Below are 18904 nucleotides of genomic sequence, written 5' to 3' on the forward strand. Positions count from 1 at the left end.
CAAGCTGACAAATTAATTTATTAAAATATGTAAATATAAAAAAGGATATTAAAATCCAAAATGATAGATGGAAAAATATGAAATCTATGACTAACTGGAAATGGGACTGTAATGATATAGGACTACCATATGTTATCCAGGGCATTTACTACTTCTAAACAATGTAGGACTGGGGTTCATTGGGCTCAACGTCACTCAACCTTTATGGCTCTGGTAGCCTCCAAATTTGGTTTTCTACTGCTGAAACTCTGGGCTCCTCTGGCACTCTGGGGGGGCCAGCCCGACACCGGCACTCTGGGGGGGCCAGCCCGACACCGGCACTCTGGGGGGGCCAGCCCGACAACGGCACTCTGGGGGGGCCAGCCCGACAACGGCACTCTGGGGGGGCCAGCCCGACAACGGCACTCTGGGGGGGCCAGCCCGACAACGGCACTCTGGGGGGGCCAGCCCGACAACGGCACTCTGGCGGGGCCAGCCTGGCAGAGCCATCATTGATTTGGCCACGTGATTCCTGCAGAAATCTAACATAGGCATGTAAACATACATACATCAACAGTAGCTAAGTGATTCGTCTTATTAGGTAGGGGAGACATGGTGGGTGGGTGCAGCACCCTATGCATGCAACAAAGAACCTTGAATGTGCGGTCACATAGGCATAGGTCATAGTGTCTTGATAGGCATTTTCCACCGTCCTTCTGTGCAGCCAACAACCAGGCTTTATACTGAAAGTGTTGGTTTGTAGTCCAGGACTGTATCTCCACTGTATGGTCATTATCAGATTAATGCTTCATTTTAGGAGGACTCTGCTTTGCTGCCTTCCGCGCTGGGTCTTTCTTTTTACTTGTCGTATTTTGTTTAGTGGTTGCCTTATATACACCTCTGCAAAAGAGCAAAAACTTAAGTGATAAAATGTAATGCAAAGTGGAATATGAGAAAAACAAAAATAGAAAATCAAATATACACAAAAACGCTGGTCCTGGATTATATATTATATATATCTCCAGTACTTACCAGTTTAACCCCATACCACTCCAGGACCAAAAATCGTCCTAAGAGATTGCACTTGCACAGTCCATCTACGCCCCAGGGGGCATCAGAGCTGGTGAGCAATGGTTGCAGGACGTTTCTCTCTCCAGCTTCTGGGTTCAAGTCCCAGGGTCAACATCTGCAAAGAGTTTTTATGTTCTCTCTGTGTTTACATGGGTTTCCCCTGGGTCCTCCGGTTTCCTCCCACACTCCAAAACATACTGGTAGGCTGCTTAGATTGTGAGCCCCAAAGGAGTTATTATTAATATTGTAAAACAAGCAGACTTACCTTCTGGATTGTGTCCCCACTGCCAGGTTCTACTCTTCTTTTAGTTTCTTGTGGCCTTATTTTTATAGAAAATAAGTTTTAAAAATTATTGACATCTGTGGAGCACAAAGCCTATCAGGCTCATTTGCATATTTTTTCAACTTTTTTTTAGTAAACACAAGGCCAAAAGAAACTAAAGAAGAGTAGACCCTAGAAAAGGGGGTACAATCCAGAAGGTAAGTGTGCTTGGTTTACAATGCTTCATCCTAGTGGTAAAGCTTTCAAGAGGTTATTTTCCATGAATGAAAGTTCTCAAATTTTAATCCCCTAGTGATGTTTACACAATAAATATCATTTTTAACTCCTCAATTTCCGATTTTACTCAGTTTTACTGCTGTTTTAGCTCATATCACTCAGTGATGGTCAGTGTAAAATTTCAGAGTGTGGTCAAGGACTCTCTAAGCAGACACTTCATGATTCCTCTGTGCTATGAGATGCTGTATGCTGACAACGTGCTTAGATTATCAAGGTACAGGTTTATATACACTTATTTAGCTTTTGAACATTCTACTAGTCAGTGATGGCGAACCTTTTAGAGACCGAGTGCCCAAACTACAACCAAGGCCCACTTATTTATCGATGAGTGGCAGCACAGAAATGTAATATGTGATTTATACTCCCTGCTCTGTCACAGCTTTCATTGATACCAGAACCCTGGGGAACACCAATAAAGTAGAAAATAAAAGAAATTTGGATGATCATTGTACCTTCCCTCCAGGGTCCCATAAACAGGAAGAATTGTCAGGGCCGGAAAAGGAGCTACAATGATAATCCAGATCTGTGGAGTGATGGCCTGGGTGCACACAGAGAGGGCTCTGAGTGCCACCTCTGGCACCTATGCCATAGGTTCGCCACCACTGCTACTAGTATTTGGCGCATAAAAAAAGAGGTGAGACAGATCAGAGATGAGAGATAAAGAGATTCATTAGATGCATATTGCACACAAAGACATTTCAGCTCTGCTACATCTGAGCTATAATAAACAGAGTACCCTCGCCTCGAATTAAAGGAAACCTACCACTTAAAAGTGGTAGGTTTATACACATATACATGGCACCAGCTCAGGGTGAGCTGGTGCCAGAGCATATTTTTGTTAAGGGAACAAAGCCCCTATCTTAGAATTATAAGTTATATTAACTTATAACTCGGCGCACCGCATTTGGGCTCGGCGCACCATGCACGGATTCTGAAGTGCAGGAGAGTTATAAGTTAATATAACTTATATTTCTAAGATAGGGGCTTTGTTCCCTTAACAAAAATATGCTCTGGCACCAGCTCACCCTGAGCTGGTGCCATGTATATGTGTATAAACCTACCACTTTTAAGTGGTAGGTTTCCTTAAAGACCTTATCTTATCTGTAGTTTGTAGAGTAAGTCTGTGTACACTGCTGCTTGCTGGCAGGAAGTGTCTGTGTGTGAGCTTGTCTTGTAATGAAGGGGGGGCAGGAGGTAGAGAGGAGAAGCTAATCAGGAGAAGAATGTTTCATACCCGAAGATAGTAGATTGGATCCAGGGGCAACCGAAATAGTATACACCAGGACTGATAGAGACAGGTTGGATTTATATAAGTGAAATGCTGCATTTTTGTTAACAACATTGTAATAGAGAATGTGTTATTTTGTTATCTTCAGTATATTTAAGAATTTTTTCTTCACAGGAATACCCCTTTAATCACAGCCATTTTCCTGATATGAAAATTATACTTCTTGACCCTGTCTCCTGGGTTTGACTCTTCTCTTCTGGGTTGTCAGTGAACCACCTTCCTCCTTATTTTGACTGACAGATTGATTTGAAAAGACACCAATGCCCTGCCTACTTGTACTGTCTGCCAATATTCAACTACAGACATGTAAAGCTCTATTTACATGATGCTTAGTGTTAAATTTGTGTCATGTGACAAGGGCGATGTCAACCAAGATCCTATACGCTTAACATTTGCAAAATGTACCCCATGTACAGTACAGGCAAAATGTTTGGACACACCTTCTCATTCAAAGAGTTTTCTGTATTTTCATGACTATAAAAATTGTAGATTCAGACTGAAGGCATCAAAACTATGAATTAACACGTGTGGAATTATATACTTAACAAAAAGGTGTGAAATAACTGAAAATATGTCTTATGGTTTAGGTTCTTCAAAGTAGCCGCTTTGATTACTGCTTTGCATACTCTTAGCATTTTCTTGATGAACTTCAAGAGGTAGTCACCAGAAAAGGTTTAATAAGTGGGATTTCTTGCCTTATAAATGGGGTTGGGACCATCAGTTGTGTTATGAAGAAGTCAGGTGGATACACAGCTGATAGTCCTACTGAATAGACTGTTTGTTTTTTATTGCCATAATACAAATTCTAAGTAAGGAAAAACAAGTGGCCATCATTACTTTAAGAAATGACGGTCAGTCAGTCCGAATTATCTGGAAAACTATGAAAGTGTAAAAAGCATAAGCCATCAAGCGATAAAAAGAAACTGGCTCACATGAGGACCGCTCTAGGAAAGGAAGACCAAGAGTCACCTCTGCTGCGGAGGATAAGTTCATCCAAGTAACCGGCCTCAGAAATCGCAGCTCAGATTAGGGACCAGGTCACTGCCGCACAGAGGTCTAGCAGCAGACACATCTCTACAACAACTGCTAAGAGGAGTCTGGTGCAGCGGCCTTCATGGTAAAATAGCTGCTAGGAAACCACTGCTAAGGACCAACCACTGTGTCTTTAGGCGACACAGAAAAGGTGAATGAATGGACTCCACATGCCTGGTTCCCACCATGAAGCATGGGGGAGGAGGTGTGATGGTGTGTGTATGTGTGGGGGCTTTGCTGGGGATACTGTTGGGGATTAATTTAAAATTGAACGTATACTGAACCTGCATGGTTACCACATGATGGTGCAGCGGCATGCTATTCCATCCGGTTTGTGTTTAGTTGGACCATCATTTATTTTTCAACACGACAATGACCCCAAACACACCCCCAGGCTGTGTAAGGGCTATTTGACCAAGAAGGAGAGAGATTGGGTGCTACGTCAGATGACCTGGCCCCCACAGTCACCAGACCTGAACCGGGGTGGTTTGGGGTGAGATGGACCGTAGAGTAAAAACAAAAGGACCAACAAGTGGTAAGCATCTCTGGGAACTCCTTCAAAACTGTTGCAAGACCATTTCAAGTGACTACCTCTTGAAGTTCATCAAGAGAATGCCAAGAGTGTACAAAGCAGTAATTAAAGCAAAAGGCGGCTACTTTGAAGAACCTAGAATATAAGACTTATTTTCAGTTGTTTTACACTAATTGTTAAGTATATAATTCCACATGTGTTAATTCATAGTTTTGATGCCTTCAGTGTGAGTCTCCAATTTTTATAGTCATAAAAATACAGAAAACTCTTTGAATGAGAAGGTGTGTCCAAACGTTTGCTCTGTACTGTATGCAGTCGATCACATGAAATCACAGCAGCCTCCATATAGAAAGGAGAGGAATAGAAGGCCGTGGAGGCTGTTGTAAGTTCATGTGATCAGATACATACATGGGGTACATTTTGCAAATGTAAAGGGTATAGAACCTTAGATGACATCGCCCTGGTCACATGACATAAACTGATGAATAGTAAAGAGGCATAAGGAGGAGTACATGGGAGGGGCCGGCCAAGCAGAACTCGCACCCTCTGATGCCTGGTAATAAAAGTTAAAGTTGATTTATGGGGATTAAATTTTTAGCTAAAAGTAGGGTATCCGTTAGTTACTAGGGCTCTATGGGAACCTGTCACTAGCTGTATTTGTGATAATGTGGTGACAGGTTCCCTTTAAGTGAACTCTGCAGGCTATAGCTTGCAGTTAATCTTTTACATAAAGCATAAGACTGCTGAGTCCAGTGATTATGACTGAGATCATTGCGGGCAGTAAATATGCCCCAGCAGGGTCCCTCCCACTTTGTTTTTATAGATTTTATATGAAATTGGAGGCACGAAGACTACAGGAGGACACAATTCCTGAGGTGGTTTCACAAGATATAAAACACTGGTAAAGGAATATTTAAGTGTCAGGTAATTGTGTCCTCTCTATCCGCTACACTCCCTGCGCCACTTTCTTTTACGGCCCCATGTCCCATTAATCCGCTAAGTTGAGAGCGGAGGCTTTACTTTTAAATGGGAGATTAAACTACAAAAGAGGTGTAAGAAAATGGGCTTCTTATTCGTGATTTGCAGCTCCTATCTGAGCATTATCCCGCTGCCATGTGGTGCAATACTGTTCAGTTTACAAGAATTTTGGCAATTCTGAAAATCCCTCACGTAGATCTGTGCTGCTTGTTCTTGTTATTCATGGTCGCTCTTTAATATAACCACATGTTATGTAACATTTCTATAATATTAAGTGTACCCAACATTTCAACAACTTTGTAGTAGTGAGCACATGAGAAATAACACTACTTCTGACCTAGATTCTCCATTATACACACAGTAATGTTAAAGTAGAAGAGGGAAAAAGCACACAGTAATGTCATAATACAGGGATAACACACAAAGCAATGTCAGTACAGAGTGTGTTACACACACAGTGCTGTCATAGTACAGGGATAATACACACAGTGCTGTCATAGTACAGGGATAATACACACAGTGCTGTCACAGTACTGGGATAAGACACACAGTGATGTCACAGTACTGGGATAAGACACACAGTGATGTCACAGTACTGGGATAAGACACACAGTGATGTCACAGTACAGAGATAATACATACAGTGGTGTCACAGTACTGGGATAAGACACACAGTGATGTCACAGTACAGAGATAATACATACAGTGGTGTCACAGTACTGGGATAAGACACACAGTGATGTCACAGTACTGGGATAAGACACACAGTGATGTCACAGTACTGGGATAAGACACACAGTGATGTCACAGTACTGGGATAAGACACACAGTGATGTCACAGTACTGGGATAAGACACACAGTGATGTCACTGGACAAGGATAATAGTCAGAGGTGTCACAATATAAACACAACACATTGGGGCACATTTACTTACCCCATCCCTGGAGTTCACCAAAAGTGCATTGTCTGGCTCCAATGCACTAACATCGTGCGCCCGATATCCTAAATGTGCCAATTCCCCAGTCTGACAGAGTTCACCATCTTTTTTGTGGTGCATGTAAGCGCTTGGGCTTGCAACACAATTTGAACGTTAAAGACGACGCTCAGTCCGAATCAGTCGGATCGCCTAACGCCATGCCCCCTAATTTGTGTCGCATGAAAGCCGGCGCCGCTGCGCCAAAAACTCATCTTGTGTCAAGGATTAAACAGATGGAAAGACAGATGTTATGCTGAAAAGGTAAACTTTATTATAATGAAGTCAAAACACGATCATAAAAACAATTAAAATTCCCAAGACTAGGGAAAAAAAACAGTTGAGCCCCCAGTGTACAGCCCCAATATAGAGTATATAAATAGTGTGACAAGAAATGGTACATAGGTATTAGCATAAATATAAAGTACTTAATTTTAATTGTTTTTATGAACGTGTTTTGACTTCATTATAATAAAGTTTACCTTTTCAGCATAACATCTGTCTTTCCATCTGTTTAATCCTTGATTCATTGTTTCAGATGCTGTTGCCACTATTTTTTTGACCCATGTTTTCTGCATGCTCAAAAAACTCATCGTGTGTCACACAATCTCAGTACAGACACTAGTTAAATACCTGTGTAAGCCACATAATCCGCGAAAAAAGGCGCACCGTCCGACGAAAATGAGCAGCGCACCCCTTAGTAAATGAGCCCCATTGTGCTGAGCTCTGCCCCATAGGGGCCGCCAAGTCTTTCGCAAATAAGGAGTCAACAATTCCCTTAAAATGGGGAAAATTCACTAGACTTTAGGTAGCCCTCCAGCTAACGGTACTCTGAGAACATGTGTATTATTGTATTTCTGGTGAATGTAGCTCTGCCCGAATACATGCACAGTATGTATAGGGGCAAAAAATATCTTTCTTAGGATAAGATACCTGCTTAATGGGATGCTGCTATATTTACTAGCATATTGTCGTAGGACCTATATGACAGGACTGTCCTTACTTGTGTGCGTGCTTCTCCCTGGTGACATGTGTCGGGTCACTCGTCTGTTTCTTGGCGGCTTCTTGTGCGGAAGAGATCTGCAATAAGAAAACCTAAATCATTCAGGATCATTCAGATAAACAGGGTCCCTGTCTTGTACTGTGGTATCGCAGGAATATAGGAGATACATAAATGGTAAGTGGCCAAGAATATATGAGAAGCAAAGCAAATAGGAGGTTACAAGCCGTAATAGAGGAAGCGATGGAATGGGATTTTGTGGATGTAAATGGGGGGGTTGATTGCATTTTTATTGTGACCTGGAAGCTAAACTGCTTTCTGCTCCACTAGGCAGGCACCGGAGCCTGGCATCCAAATGTAAATGAGATACTTAAGCGCAAAAATGTATGTTCCCAGGTGCTGGGCGATACAGCTATAAACTGTAAGTACAAATATGTAGTTCAGCTATTGCTGGAAATTCTGACATTGTATTGAATACATGTAACAGTATATTCTTAGTGTGACATTGGGGTGGATTTCACCTTGTACAGAAACAATGGAAGGTAGTCTCAGGCAGATTAGTTCACTGCAGCTTTATTGGTGAGGTATACTATGGCCGCTGCTGTATAATGTTCTGTGTAAGTGGTTCCTTCTGTATCGGTTCACTATTAGGTCAGAGATACAAGGCTGTGGTCAGTACGTGGGTTGGCCAGATTTCATAGACCACCACAGTGCAAAGTATGGGACTCCTTGCATCATGGTGACATATGATACAAGGAGTCCCCACTTCCTTACCATAATCATGATAACAAAACAGAGCTGCTATTTTGCGGAAGCGGGGACTCCTTGTATCACACATGATGCTCGGTGTCCTGTCCCTGCACCTCTGGTCAATCCCTGAAATTCGGTCAATTCAAAGACTGACCACAGTTATGTGCATCAAAGCCTTAGAAAGAAAAGTTGTGATTTGAAGCGAACCGGTCACCAGGAATGTCATTTTTAGCTGGTGACAGGTTCCAGCAGCCTATCATCTATGCTGAATTTATCTTTCCTGTTCATGGGGCTTAACTTGCTGATCGGTGGGGGTCTCAGTGACGAGTCCCCCACAGATAATGAGAACAGGAGGTCTGATGTATGATGTACCCCATGTGATCGTCACGCATGGCTGGCTGGCCCATTCATCTCTATGTAGCCGACGGAGATTGAAGACTACGTTGCTCGTGATGTGTGGGGGTCACATCACCGAGACCCCCACCAATCAGCAAGTTAGGCCCTATCCTGTGGATAGAGCATAACTCGTTCTGTGGGAAAACCCCTTTAAGGCACAGGGATTTTTTTTCTATACTCAATGAAGTGATTCTTGACCCTCCAAGATGTTATTTTTTAGAACAACTGTAAGCACCGGAGGGTAAATGCAATTTATCAAATTTTCATTTAGTTTTTATGGATCTCTTTTACAAATACAGAAAATTGCTGGTCGTCTCTTGTGAGGCTTTTTCTCCATGTGGTTTGTAGTTGACTCGGATTAAGAACAATATCCTACATAATGACACCAAGGTTAGCGAGACTATAACTGGGATCATAGTGTGTATGGCCTTAGGTGTAATCTTTCCTGATGACTTAACTCTTCAGTGACCAGAGCTTTGTATAACGTTTCTATGTTCCATAATTTGCAGACACTTGAATGTTTTTTCATAGTAAAGACCAGTTCTACCATGAATGGTACCGTAAACCTTCTGACAGAGTTTAAAACGTGACCTAGAGGGTTGTTTTCATGTGTTGTATGCTAGTTTCTACATCATGGTCCATCAGGCCAGGAGGCACCACAATTAGTATAAAACATACGCTTGTAAACAGATACAAGCCCATCTCCATTGCAAAATGGCATTGGTTCTAAAATAATACCAGAAAATAATACGGTCTAATATACATGAGGTTTACGGGCCATGTATTTCACTGGAGGGATATCTTATGATGGGAGATAGCTAAAGACCATGGGAAGAAGTATACTTTTTTCTCTTTGCTAGGCTCCGTTTTGATATGATGATCCAAGTTGTAGAAATCTATGAGTGTAAACTCTGTATCAGTATGTGGCTCATATGGAGGGCAATTTGTGAGAACGCTTATGGGATTTGAGACTAAAAACTGTGGTTTGTTCCACCATGTTATGTTATTATCTTTTAGAGAAACTCTCTATGGATTGCATGAGACCTGGATGGGGAGACTTGTTGGAGAATAAAGGTACCAATTTCGTCTATACTCCAGTCTACATTTGGTGTCCGTGAAAACGGACCAGGGGTGGGCAGGATTTCACAGACCGACCTTAGTGCAGAGGACGAGGCTCCGTACATTAAGCTTGTACCACCTACTGCCCACACCCTGTCTGGGATCCATATTAGTTAAGATACCAATGCACTATTTGGTTTCTGGGGTGTTATTTAGTGCTGTGGTAATTATCATTTCTATGGTGGCTGTGTTTGTTGATGCATCTAGGGTGCTGGTTACTAGGGTGCGGCCCCTTAAAGTTGAGTGGTATGACAATGTGGCCCTTGGACCAATAAAGTTTGTACACCCGTGCTGTATATCATAGTGACATATTATACAGGAAGCCCCTTTTTCCCTACAAAACAAAAGAGTCGAACCAAAATCATGATGCATGGTGCCCTTTCCCAGAAATCCGGTCAGCACATGGTGCATATTTCCATGAACCGATCATGGTAGTGTGCAGCAAGAATAGGGACTGCATATAGGTATAGGTACTGTATATAGGTATAGAGCTATAGGTACTGCAGATGCAGTCTGACACCTTAGTTTGTCACATATAATAAGGTGAAAACATTAAAGCTAGTGGTCCTTTAAATGTTTAGGGTTTATTTCTATCTTGTACCCTGAGCAGTTTAGCTACTAAACAAAAATAACTCTTCCGCGGCGGTAGCTAACAGTTTAATTTGTCTCCTACATAGTGATAGGCAATTAAGATCAGTGGGAAGCCAGTGATTTGGAAGAAATACTGCGTCACTCTGCTCTCCTCTTGACAAGGGACCTGCTCTATGAAGATGAAGAAAGAAGCCGGGATGGCGAACAGGCATTGTTATACACCGGAGACCGGCCTATGATGCGCTCAGTGCTTTCGGCCTACGTCTTTAATCACCAGAGCGTAATAAAGCCAGCAAGCGCATCAGCTCTGATAACAGCATCGTCTATGAATATGGAGAATCTCCACATTCACTTCCAGAATTCATAATCAGGGTTATACAGATAACAATTCACTGTGGGGACAATCAAAAAATCTGACACCTAGGAAGAGCCCAAAACTTTGCTAAACACTGTGACCTTTCAGGTCGATGAAGAGATATTTCTTCAGTTGTAAAGTTGTTATATTCCAGTTGACGGGTTATTATTATTGTAGAAAATCCAGAAGATACAATAGGTTGCAACAAGGTTTTCCATGAGTCCTGGAAAACACTGGGGGAACAGGAAATGAGCAAGCAAAAAAATAAAGTGCACTTCTCCCTAAGTTCCAAAGTTGTGGCAAACATCTATTCCCCACCACAGTTGGCAAGGTAAGTAGTGTCAGTGCCCTAAACTGGTCCCTGTGATATCACCTGCTCTGAAGCGGTGCTCTGATCCCCGATAGCCTGGCTGGGAGAGCCAAGCAACCGATGCATCTCCGGAACCAGAACAGGGCAAATACACGTTATTCTTTTTGCCTGTCGAGGCTACCGGAGGAGTTTTAAGGATTCCTGTAAAACCCTGTAAGATCATATAGATGCCAGGTATATAGACATCACCACCAATCAGCTGTTAACATTCGTTCCGATTAAGAATTTGAATTCTTTGTAACTTTTAGGTGATAGTGGGTGTTGGACCCCCAACACTCTTATAATGAGGACCTATCCTATTATTACCTGCTTATCATGATTATTATGGCACTGTTGTTCCTCAGGGGCTCCTTATAATTATATATATCACTATGATACAAAAGTCCCCTCCTTGGCAGTGTGATTATTCCAACGTGCAACGTCTGTGATTCACCGACCGACCACTGTCCATTTCCAGTCCAGTACCTTGGAACCGGTCACATGGCTTTGCCAAACGTAACCGCCGCCCCTATCTATTCAATCTTTTATTCTACAGATATGCTTTTATGCAAACTCTCTAAATAGGTATAGAGTGAAGAAAGAATTGGTTTATACAGCAAGTTCTATTATTATTATTACATGTGACTGGGGTCATCTGGGTGGGCTGATACTTTTAGTCATGCTGTAATCACTTCTATGGTAGCATAAATTTATGCGCCAAAGGGGGAAAAAGGTCATCAGAACCGCTCCTGGTAGGAGACTTTCTCCCATTGTCTCTTAGTCCTTGTGTACATAAACTGTGTTCTTCTAAGGCCGCAAACAGATCCAACAAAGGATCCATGAATATTCAGAAAGCAATAAATAAAGCAGGTAAGAATTATGTAAATGGGGGGAATTGGTACATAATAATAAGACACATGTATCAGTGTTGCTTTGTGCCTGGAGCTGCTGTTTAACCCTCATAAATAATTGACCTGTAGTTACCCACTGACCTCTTTTTCCTCTCCATGATTTCCCTCACTAATCAGGAATCGCTCCATTGACAGGTTGAGCTTTTCTCTATTAACAAGGATCTACCTACAATAATACGGTCTTTTCCTGACACGACGGCCGCATTAACTGCTAAGCCTTTATAGACTGCAGTGTGTAACAATGTAGCCTGATTGATAGATATCCAATAAATATACCTCTCCACTACAAACTAGTTTGTACTATGAGGTAGAATCTGAGGAGCAGAGAATATAATAACCAAGTGACTGGTAGATGGCATCAGTATATTTCTTGATGAAGAACATTAAGATTACACAGGAGCTTGTATAAAAATTACCTGCAAAATATTAGCCGTCTTTAAAGACATTCTGTAAAATGGACAACCATATTAATCCTCTTTGTATCTAAAAGATCCTCTTAGATATAGTAATGCAATAATATCTCAATGTACTAAATGTACTGCCCAAATATCTGTATGTATAAGTGGGGTCCGAATATCTACCTGTACTACATGTTCCACCCTCTACCTGTACTGCATGCACAGTACCGCCCTCTACCTGTACTGCATGCACAGTACCGCCCTCTACCTGTACTGCATGCACAGTACCGCCCTCTACCTGTACTGCATGCACAGTACCGCCCTCTACCTGTACTGCATGCACAGTACCGCCCTCTACCTGTACTGCATGCACAGTACCGCCCTCTACCTGTACTGCATGCACAGTACCGCCCTCTACCTGTACTGCATGCACAGTACCGCCCTCTACCTGTACTGCATGCACAGTACCGCCCTCTACCTGTACTGCATGCACAGTACCGCCCTCTACCTGTACTGCATGCACAGTACCGCCCTCTACCTGTACTGCATGCACAGTACCGCCCTCTACCTGTACTGCATGCACAGTACCGCCCTCTACCTGTACTGCATGCACAGTACCGCCCTCTACCTGTACTGCATGCACAGTACCGCCCTCTACCTGTACTGCATGCACAGTACCGCCCTCTACCTGTACTGCATGCACAGTACCGCCCTCTACCTGTGTGGTGCTGGGGGTGGATGCTATGTATATATTTATTACAGGGGGCTGTATATAGTCATTATTGGGGGGGGGCTGTATATGTGTATTACGGGGAAGGCTGTATATATGTATTACGGCGGAGGCTGTATATATGTATTACGGCGGAGGCTGTATATATTTATTACAGCAGGGTTGTATATATTACTGGGGGTGCTGTACATATTTATTATGGAGGGGGGTTATATGTATGCATTATTAGCAGAATTTACTTTAAAAAAAAAAAAAAAAATGGTGTGGAAGGCCCCCACCTGTTTGCACCCGTGGGCCACCACCCTTAATCCGGCCCTGCTGAGAGGGCTCTGACACAAAGGCTGGGGATTGCAGTTTTTACTTCCATAGATACTACTGAAAGACCTGAAAATATCTGTAATGGTGTGGATATGCTGTCATAATGTAAAACATAATTTTTATTTTTAATGACATTGAATTTTGCATTCTAATTAGCAATTTTGGACATTTTATACAAGAATTTGCCATCTGGTATGTCAATGCCTACTTATATGCTCATTTTACGATTTTAGATAATATAATAAATGATGCAAACATAAGACTGGCAAAAAAACATTTTTAATCTGTCATTAGAAACAGAGAATACAGACATATCTAATACATTACATACTACTCTTTCATATCTCCATGACTCCTAAGAAACATGTCAAGGGAAAGGCCCAGGGAAAGAAGCCATTAATGTAAAGCAGTACAGGGTAGCGACCTCCACTAGGTGCCCTAGCAAAAGAAGTGTCACTTCATTTTGTGCAAAAGTTAATTTAAATCAGTATTTTCCATGTAGAATAGACTATAAGATTTCATTGCAGGGCCATAAGAAAACCTCACAGAGGCAAGCCCGCCCCCTGCCCATTATAGTTTATTGTCCATTACATATGATTTCTAAGAAAAAAAATAGATGACAGAATTTCCTTGTAAAAAAAAAACAAAAAAAACCCAAACATTGTGGAAAGGAAAATCAAGAACGATAAGTACCGTATATTCCGGTGTATAAGATGACTTTTGAAGACAGAAAAATCTTCTGTCTTCTCTGGGGTCGTCTTATACGCCGGTAATCGCGTCCGCCCGCCGTGTATTCACGGCGGCGGTCAGGTCGCGCTGCAGGGAGAGGGCTCACGGGCTGAGCCCTCTCCATAGCCGGTAAGTCTTTGCTGCATATTGCAGCAAAGGCTTACCGGTAACACCCGCGATCGGTGCTAGCACCGATTGCGGGTGTTTTCACAGCGATGGCTGCTGGAAAAGCTGCCGGCAGCCTCAAAAAGCTAACGGCACATGGGCGCCGCCATCTTACCTGGGATCGCCGCTCCCCGTGACGTCATCGGGGCGGCGATCCGTCTCTATGGTAGCCTCGGGTCTTCCGAAGACCCAAGGCTATTTCGTTTTAACCCCTCATTACAATGTGCTGATAGCACATTGTAATGAATGAGGAAAATCCCCATATACTGCCATACTGTAGTATGGCAGTATATGGTAGGATCGATCAGACAACCTAGGGTTAAAGTACCCTAGGGAGTCTGAAAAATAGTATAAATAAAAATAAAAAAAAGTTAAAAAATTATAATAAAAAAACCTAAAATTTCAAATCACCCCCCTTTCCCTAGAACTGACATAAATATAAATAAACAGTAAAAATCATAAACACATCAGGTATCGACGCGTCCGAAAATGCCCGATCTATCAAAATATGATAGCGTTTTTTCAATGCGTTTAACCCCGTAACGGAAAATAGCGCCCAAAGTCGAAAATGCCACTTTTTTGCCATTTTGAAAAATATAAAAAAAATCTATAAAAAGTGATCAAAAGGTCGTACAGTCCTAAAAATGATATCATTGAAAATATTATAAAATTTCGCAAAAAATGACACTACCCACAGCTCCGTACAAGTATAAAAAAGTTATTAGCGCCAGAAGTTGGCAAAATCAAAAAAATAATTTTTGTACAGGAGGTTTTCATTTTTGTAAATGTATGAAAACATTATAAAACCTATACAAAGTTGGTATCCCCTTAATGGTACTGACCCAAAGAATAAAGTAGACATGTCATTTGGGGCGCTCAGTGAAAGACGTAATATCCAAGCCCACAAGAAAATGGCGCAAATGCGTTTTTTCACCATTTTCATTGCATTTGGAATTTTTTTTCCTGCTTCTGAGTACATGGCATGGAATATTTAATAAAATAAAAATTTAAGGTACAGTATGGTAACATTTACAGTAAAATGGACGATGGTAATGTTGTTGTTGTATGCCTTATGTTTATGAGCGACAGTTTTCCTGCTATATACCTGCATGTCATAAGAATTTACATTAAAAAAAAGGACCATGTTAAATTCAAATCTGGTTTTTTTTTAAATTTTTACCGGTGTTTTCTATGCGTTGGAAAAGGGGTGGTCTTATACGGCGAATATATCTTAAACTCTATATTTTAACAGGAAAGTAGGGGGGTCGTCTTATACACCAGGTCGTCTTATACGCCGGAATATACGGTAAATGAGATCACCAACCTGAGCAATTTCGGAAACATACATTCTTCTTTCATCATTAACTTTGTAATATGCCTAAAATAGAAACAAGAGAATGTTCCATATTTTTCAGACAATAAGACGCACCCCTTATCCCAACATCAAAGCAACTCCCTCAGATAGAATTTCATAAGGAGTTGTAGAGTTATAGAATGTGCTAGCCGCATGCCGGTTATGTTTCTGAAACGTCGTCAGTACGAGACTTGTGTGGATCTGACAGTGTGCTGTATCTAGCACTGTTTAGTTGTCGTACTGAGGAGCGCCCATTCTCCAGCAAGCTCCAAGCTACATTTGTGTGCACGAAGCCTAAGTTGCAGTACCCCTGTAGGGCCATTATACCTTTCCAGAGACTGCATGAAATAGCAATATGGAGCTTTTCCAGACCCCAGTCTGGAAACCCCCTTTAAATTCTTAGCATTGAGTCTATACAGAAGTAGCCTCATCTTTAAAGGGATTGTGCAATTTTGATAAGCGCTGGGACAGTGGATGAGTGGAAGTGGCAGGTGGCCGAAGGAAGTCGGAGCAGCGCCCCTGTAAACAAAGAGGTGCAGGGCACCAAGAGACAGCGAGACACCAAGACTGGAGAAGGTAAGTACATATTTTTTTTTTTTTTTTTCAAATAGCCCGCCTTTAAGTTTGGACACAGTGCCAGGACTTTACTCCATACACAACATTACAAATCCCACCTTTGCTTCTTGTTCTATCCGCAGCTCAAAATCTTTCAGCTGATTTTCCATGATGATCATTTCCTCTTCCAAATGCTTAAGACATTGGTTTAAGGCTCCCTAGAAATCCAACAAGAAAGGACATTAGATGAAAAGGATGCTTATCAGTAAAACCGCTGCTGAGTATTAGTGTATCAAATACAGCTTCAGATACATGACATTTCTGGAGGTTTTTGTAGTTCATTTTTCTGTGTGCATCTGCGTGCCATAGTAACGAATCAGACTATAATTCATCACTTCTTCTAATAAGCCTCCCCAAAACAAGGCAAATCAGAGTAGGGGACACAGTCCTACTATTTTTACCGACCACCTCTGATGACAGGTCTGTTAAAGTAAATCAATTTTGTATATTTTGGAGCATGTTTTCTTATAAAGTTGCATGGTTTCCTTCCTCTGTGATTCTTCCACTCTATCAGACTTAAAAGGGTCACTCACTGTCCACTGACAAGAGGAAGAGACACACCCACTTGCCAAATAACGATACTTCCATATAAACGTACAACCATACCTTACGACCATCCTGGAATCAAGAGGCAAGTCATTGGCTTTCTCTGGACACAGACAAAGCTGAATGTGATGGTGTAGCAGGGAGCTATTGGCTCCCCACATCACCCTTGAGCCTTTGTGGCTGCTGCAATGTGCGGCAGTGACATAATGATGCAATGTGATGACATCATTAGGACATTTGGAATGGGGCTTAGTAGAAGGGGCGTTTCCTCTTAAATTTATTGCAAAACCTGAGGTAGATGATTGCTTAGCCATAATTATAGCGAAGCCATCTGCTGCAAAAGTGAAGGAACTGTGCTTACTTCAACAACAGGGGTATCTTTATAATCAATGAGGACTGGCATGAGATACTGGAGATGTATACGCTATACATGTATGTGTGCAGTCACCCGGCGGAAAGCTGCGCGCTGTAGTCATGTACCGACATCACATTTTCTCTCCACTGAACAATCTAGATCAGACAGTAAGAAAATGTCAGGCTGTCAGAAGATATAGGATGACACTTACTCTGGAATGACCTCCGCAGCGGGGGTATAAGGGGGGGGGGGGGAGGGCTGTAATTTATTGGGGCAAGCAGAGCAATGATGGCAAGCAACAGTCTCAGTAATAATCAATAGTACAGGATGGTGATGTATAGCTCCAGGATGACTGCTAACGAAGAACAATGATATACGTGGCTCTCAGAAATCATATCCATTCATTTAGGTTACTGTGTAAAGACATACTATGCCAATAATGAGAGGAGAGTTGTCAGAGTTATGAAGGAAAGACATTAAAAAGGTCAGCAAAGATAATGAACCCAATACCTAGCTATACTTAGTCTGTCTTAGAGTCACTTGCACTTTGGATTTTAAGATATAATGGTGGGATGCCCTCTGGTGGGTCACCTGTAGAAATGCACCTGCAGCTAAGTATCCACTGAATATAAAATGCTAATAATAATAATAATAATAATAATAATAATAATTCCTTTATTTTATACCATGATTTATGTTATAGGTTAGGACCAGAATGAATAGAGGCTACCACAGCAGCCCATTTTATGAGGGGCCCACTAGGAATTTGCCCAGATTGTCAGTCTAGGACAGCAATGAACCCATGACTAGCAGATGGCAGACACAGTCTCTGTATCTCCACTGACTCAAATGGGGAAAATGGATGAAAGTACCCCCCACTGAATATAGTGGGTCAGCACACAGTCTTTTGCACTTGAATAACACAAAAGCCATAAAATCCATTAAAGTGAATAAGGCCTGAACCCAAAAACACATAACTTACCACAGGCATCTGATCATAAGAACGAATGGCGAACAGGCGATCTGAGGAAGAAGAACATGTTAAATTTAAGGGTGTGCAACAAAAAACATTTAATACAAAATACAATTAAAAGATATGTAAATTGTGATTTGTGAAAATTGATTAGTATTTTTATTAAAAAAAAAAAAAACTTTTCAGAACTACATCACCTATTCCAGCATGGGTTGGTGCAACCACAAAAATATTGATTTTATTTATTTTTATTGTTGTTTTAATATGTCTGTACATAACAAAATGATAAACATATTCATATATCATGACTTAATTTTCCTGTCAATGTAGCTGTGGTAGAGCGTCTTTCTGTGTGTTGTGAGTTGACATTTTTATTTGTAACATTTTTGGTCACTTTCTTTCTATATCTAGAGTGGTATAAGCAAAAATAGTTCTAGGACTACCACCAGGATGGAGGATTGTAAACCAAACACCGTGACATACTCGCGTGTGCACCCTCTGGCAGGATCTTCTCTTCTTTACGCTTCCTATGCCTTTGTTTTTAAGAAAAAAAAGGCTTTACAAATTATGCAAATGAGCCTGGGGGGCTCCAGGCTTTATTCACACCTATGGAGTCCATAAAAAAAACTTTTTTTTTTTTTATAAAAGAAGAGCAGATCCTGCCAGAGGGGTACACGCCAGTATGTCAGTGTGCTTAGTTTACAATCCTTCATCCTGGTGGTAGACGACCTTTAAAGGGAATTAGCCACCATCCCAAGCATTATAGCTGGTTGGCTGCATGTTATAGAGAAATTCACTGAGAGTTACAACACATTTTTGCCATTTCTGAATAAATAC

At 41.6% G+C, this 18904-nt stretch overlaps 1 protein-coding gene across 1 annotated transcript in view; it reads right to left on the reverse strand.

Moving 5' to 3' along the window:
- Positions 1-18904, reverse strand: part of CCDC169 (coiled-coil domain containing 169) — a 25544-nt gene continuing 6640 nt past the window's right edge. The window contains exons 4-8 of the mRNA XM_072134423.1: positions 18077-18117; positions 16253-16351; positions 15549-15602; positions 7417-7493; positions 1-879 (exon numbers count right to left, since the gene is read on the reverse strand). Coding sequence (XP_071990524.1) covers positions 780-879; positions 7417-7493; positions 15549-15602; positions 16253-16351; positions 18077-18117 — 371 coding nt within the window. The 3' untranslated portion in view covers positions 1-779. The remainder of the gene's footprint in view (positions 880-7416; positions 7494-15548; positions 15603-16252; positions 16352-18076; positions 18118-18904) is intronic.

Source organism: Engystomops pustulosus, chromosome 2 (assembly GCF_040894005.1).
Source record: "Engystomops pustulosus chromosome 2, aEngPut4.maternal, whole genome shotgun sequence".
NCBI classification, from domain to species: Eukaryota; Metazoa; Chordata; class Amphibia; order Anura; family Leptodactylidae; genus Engystomops; species Engystomops pustulosus.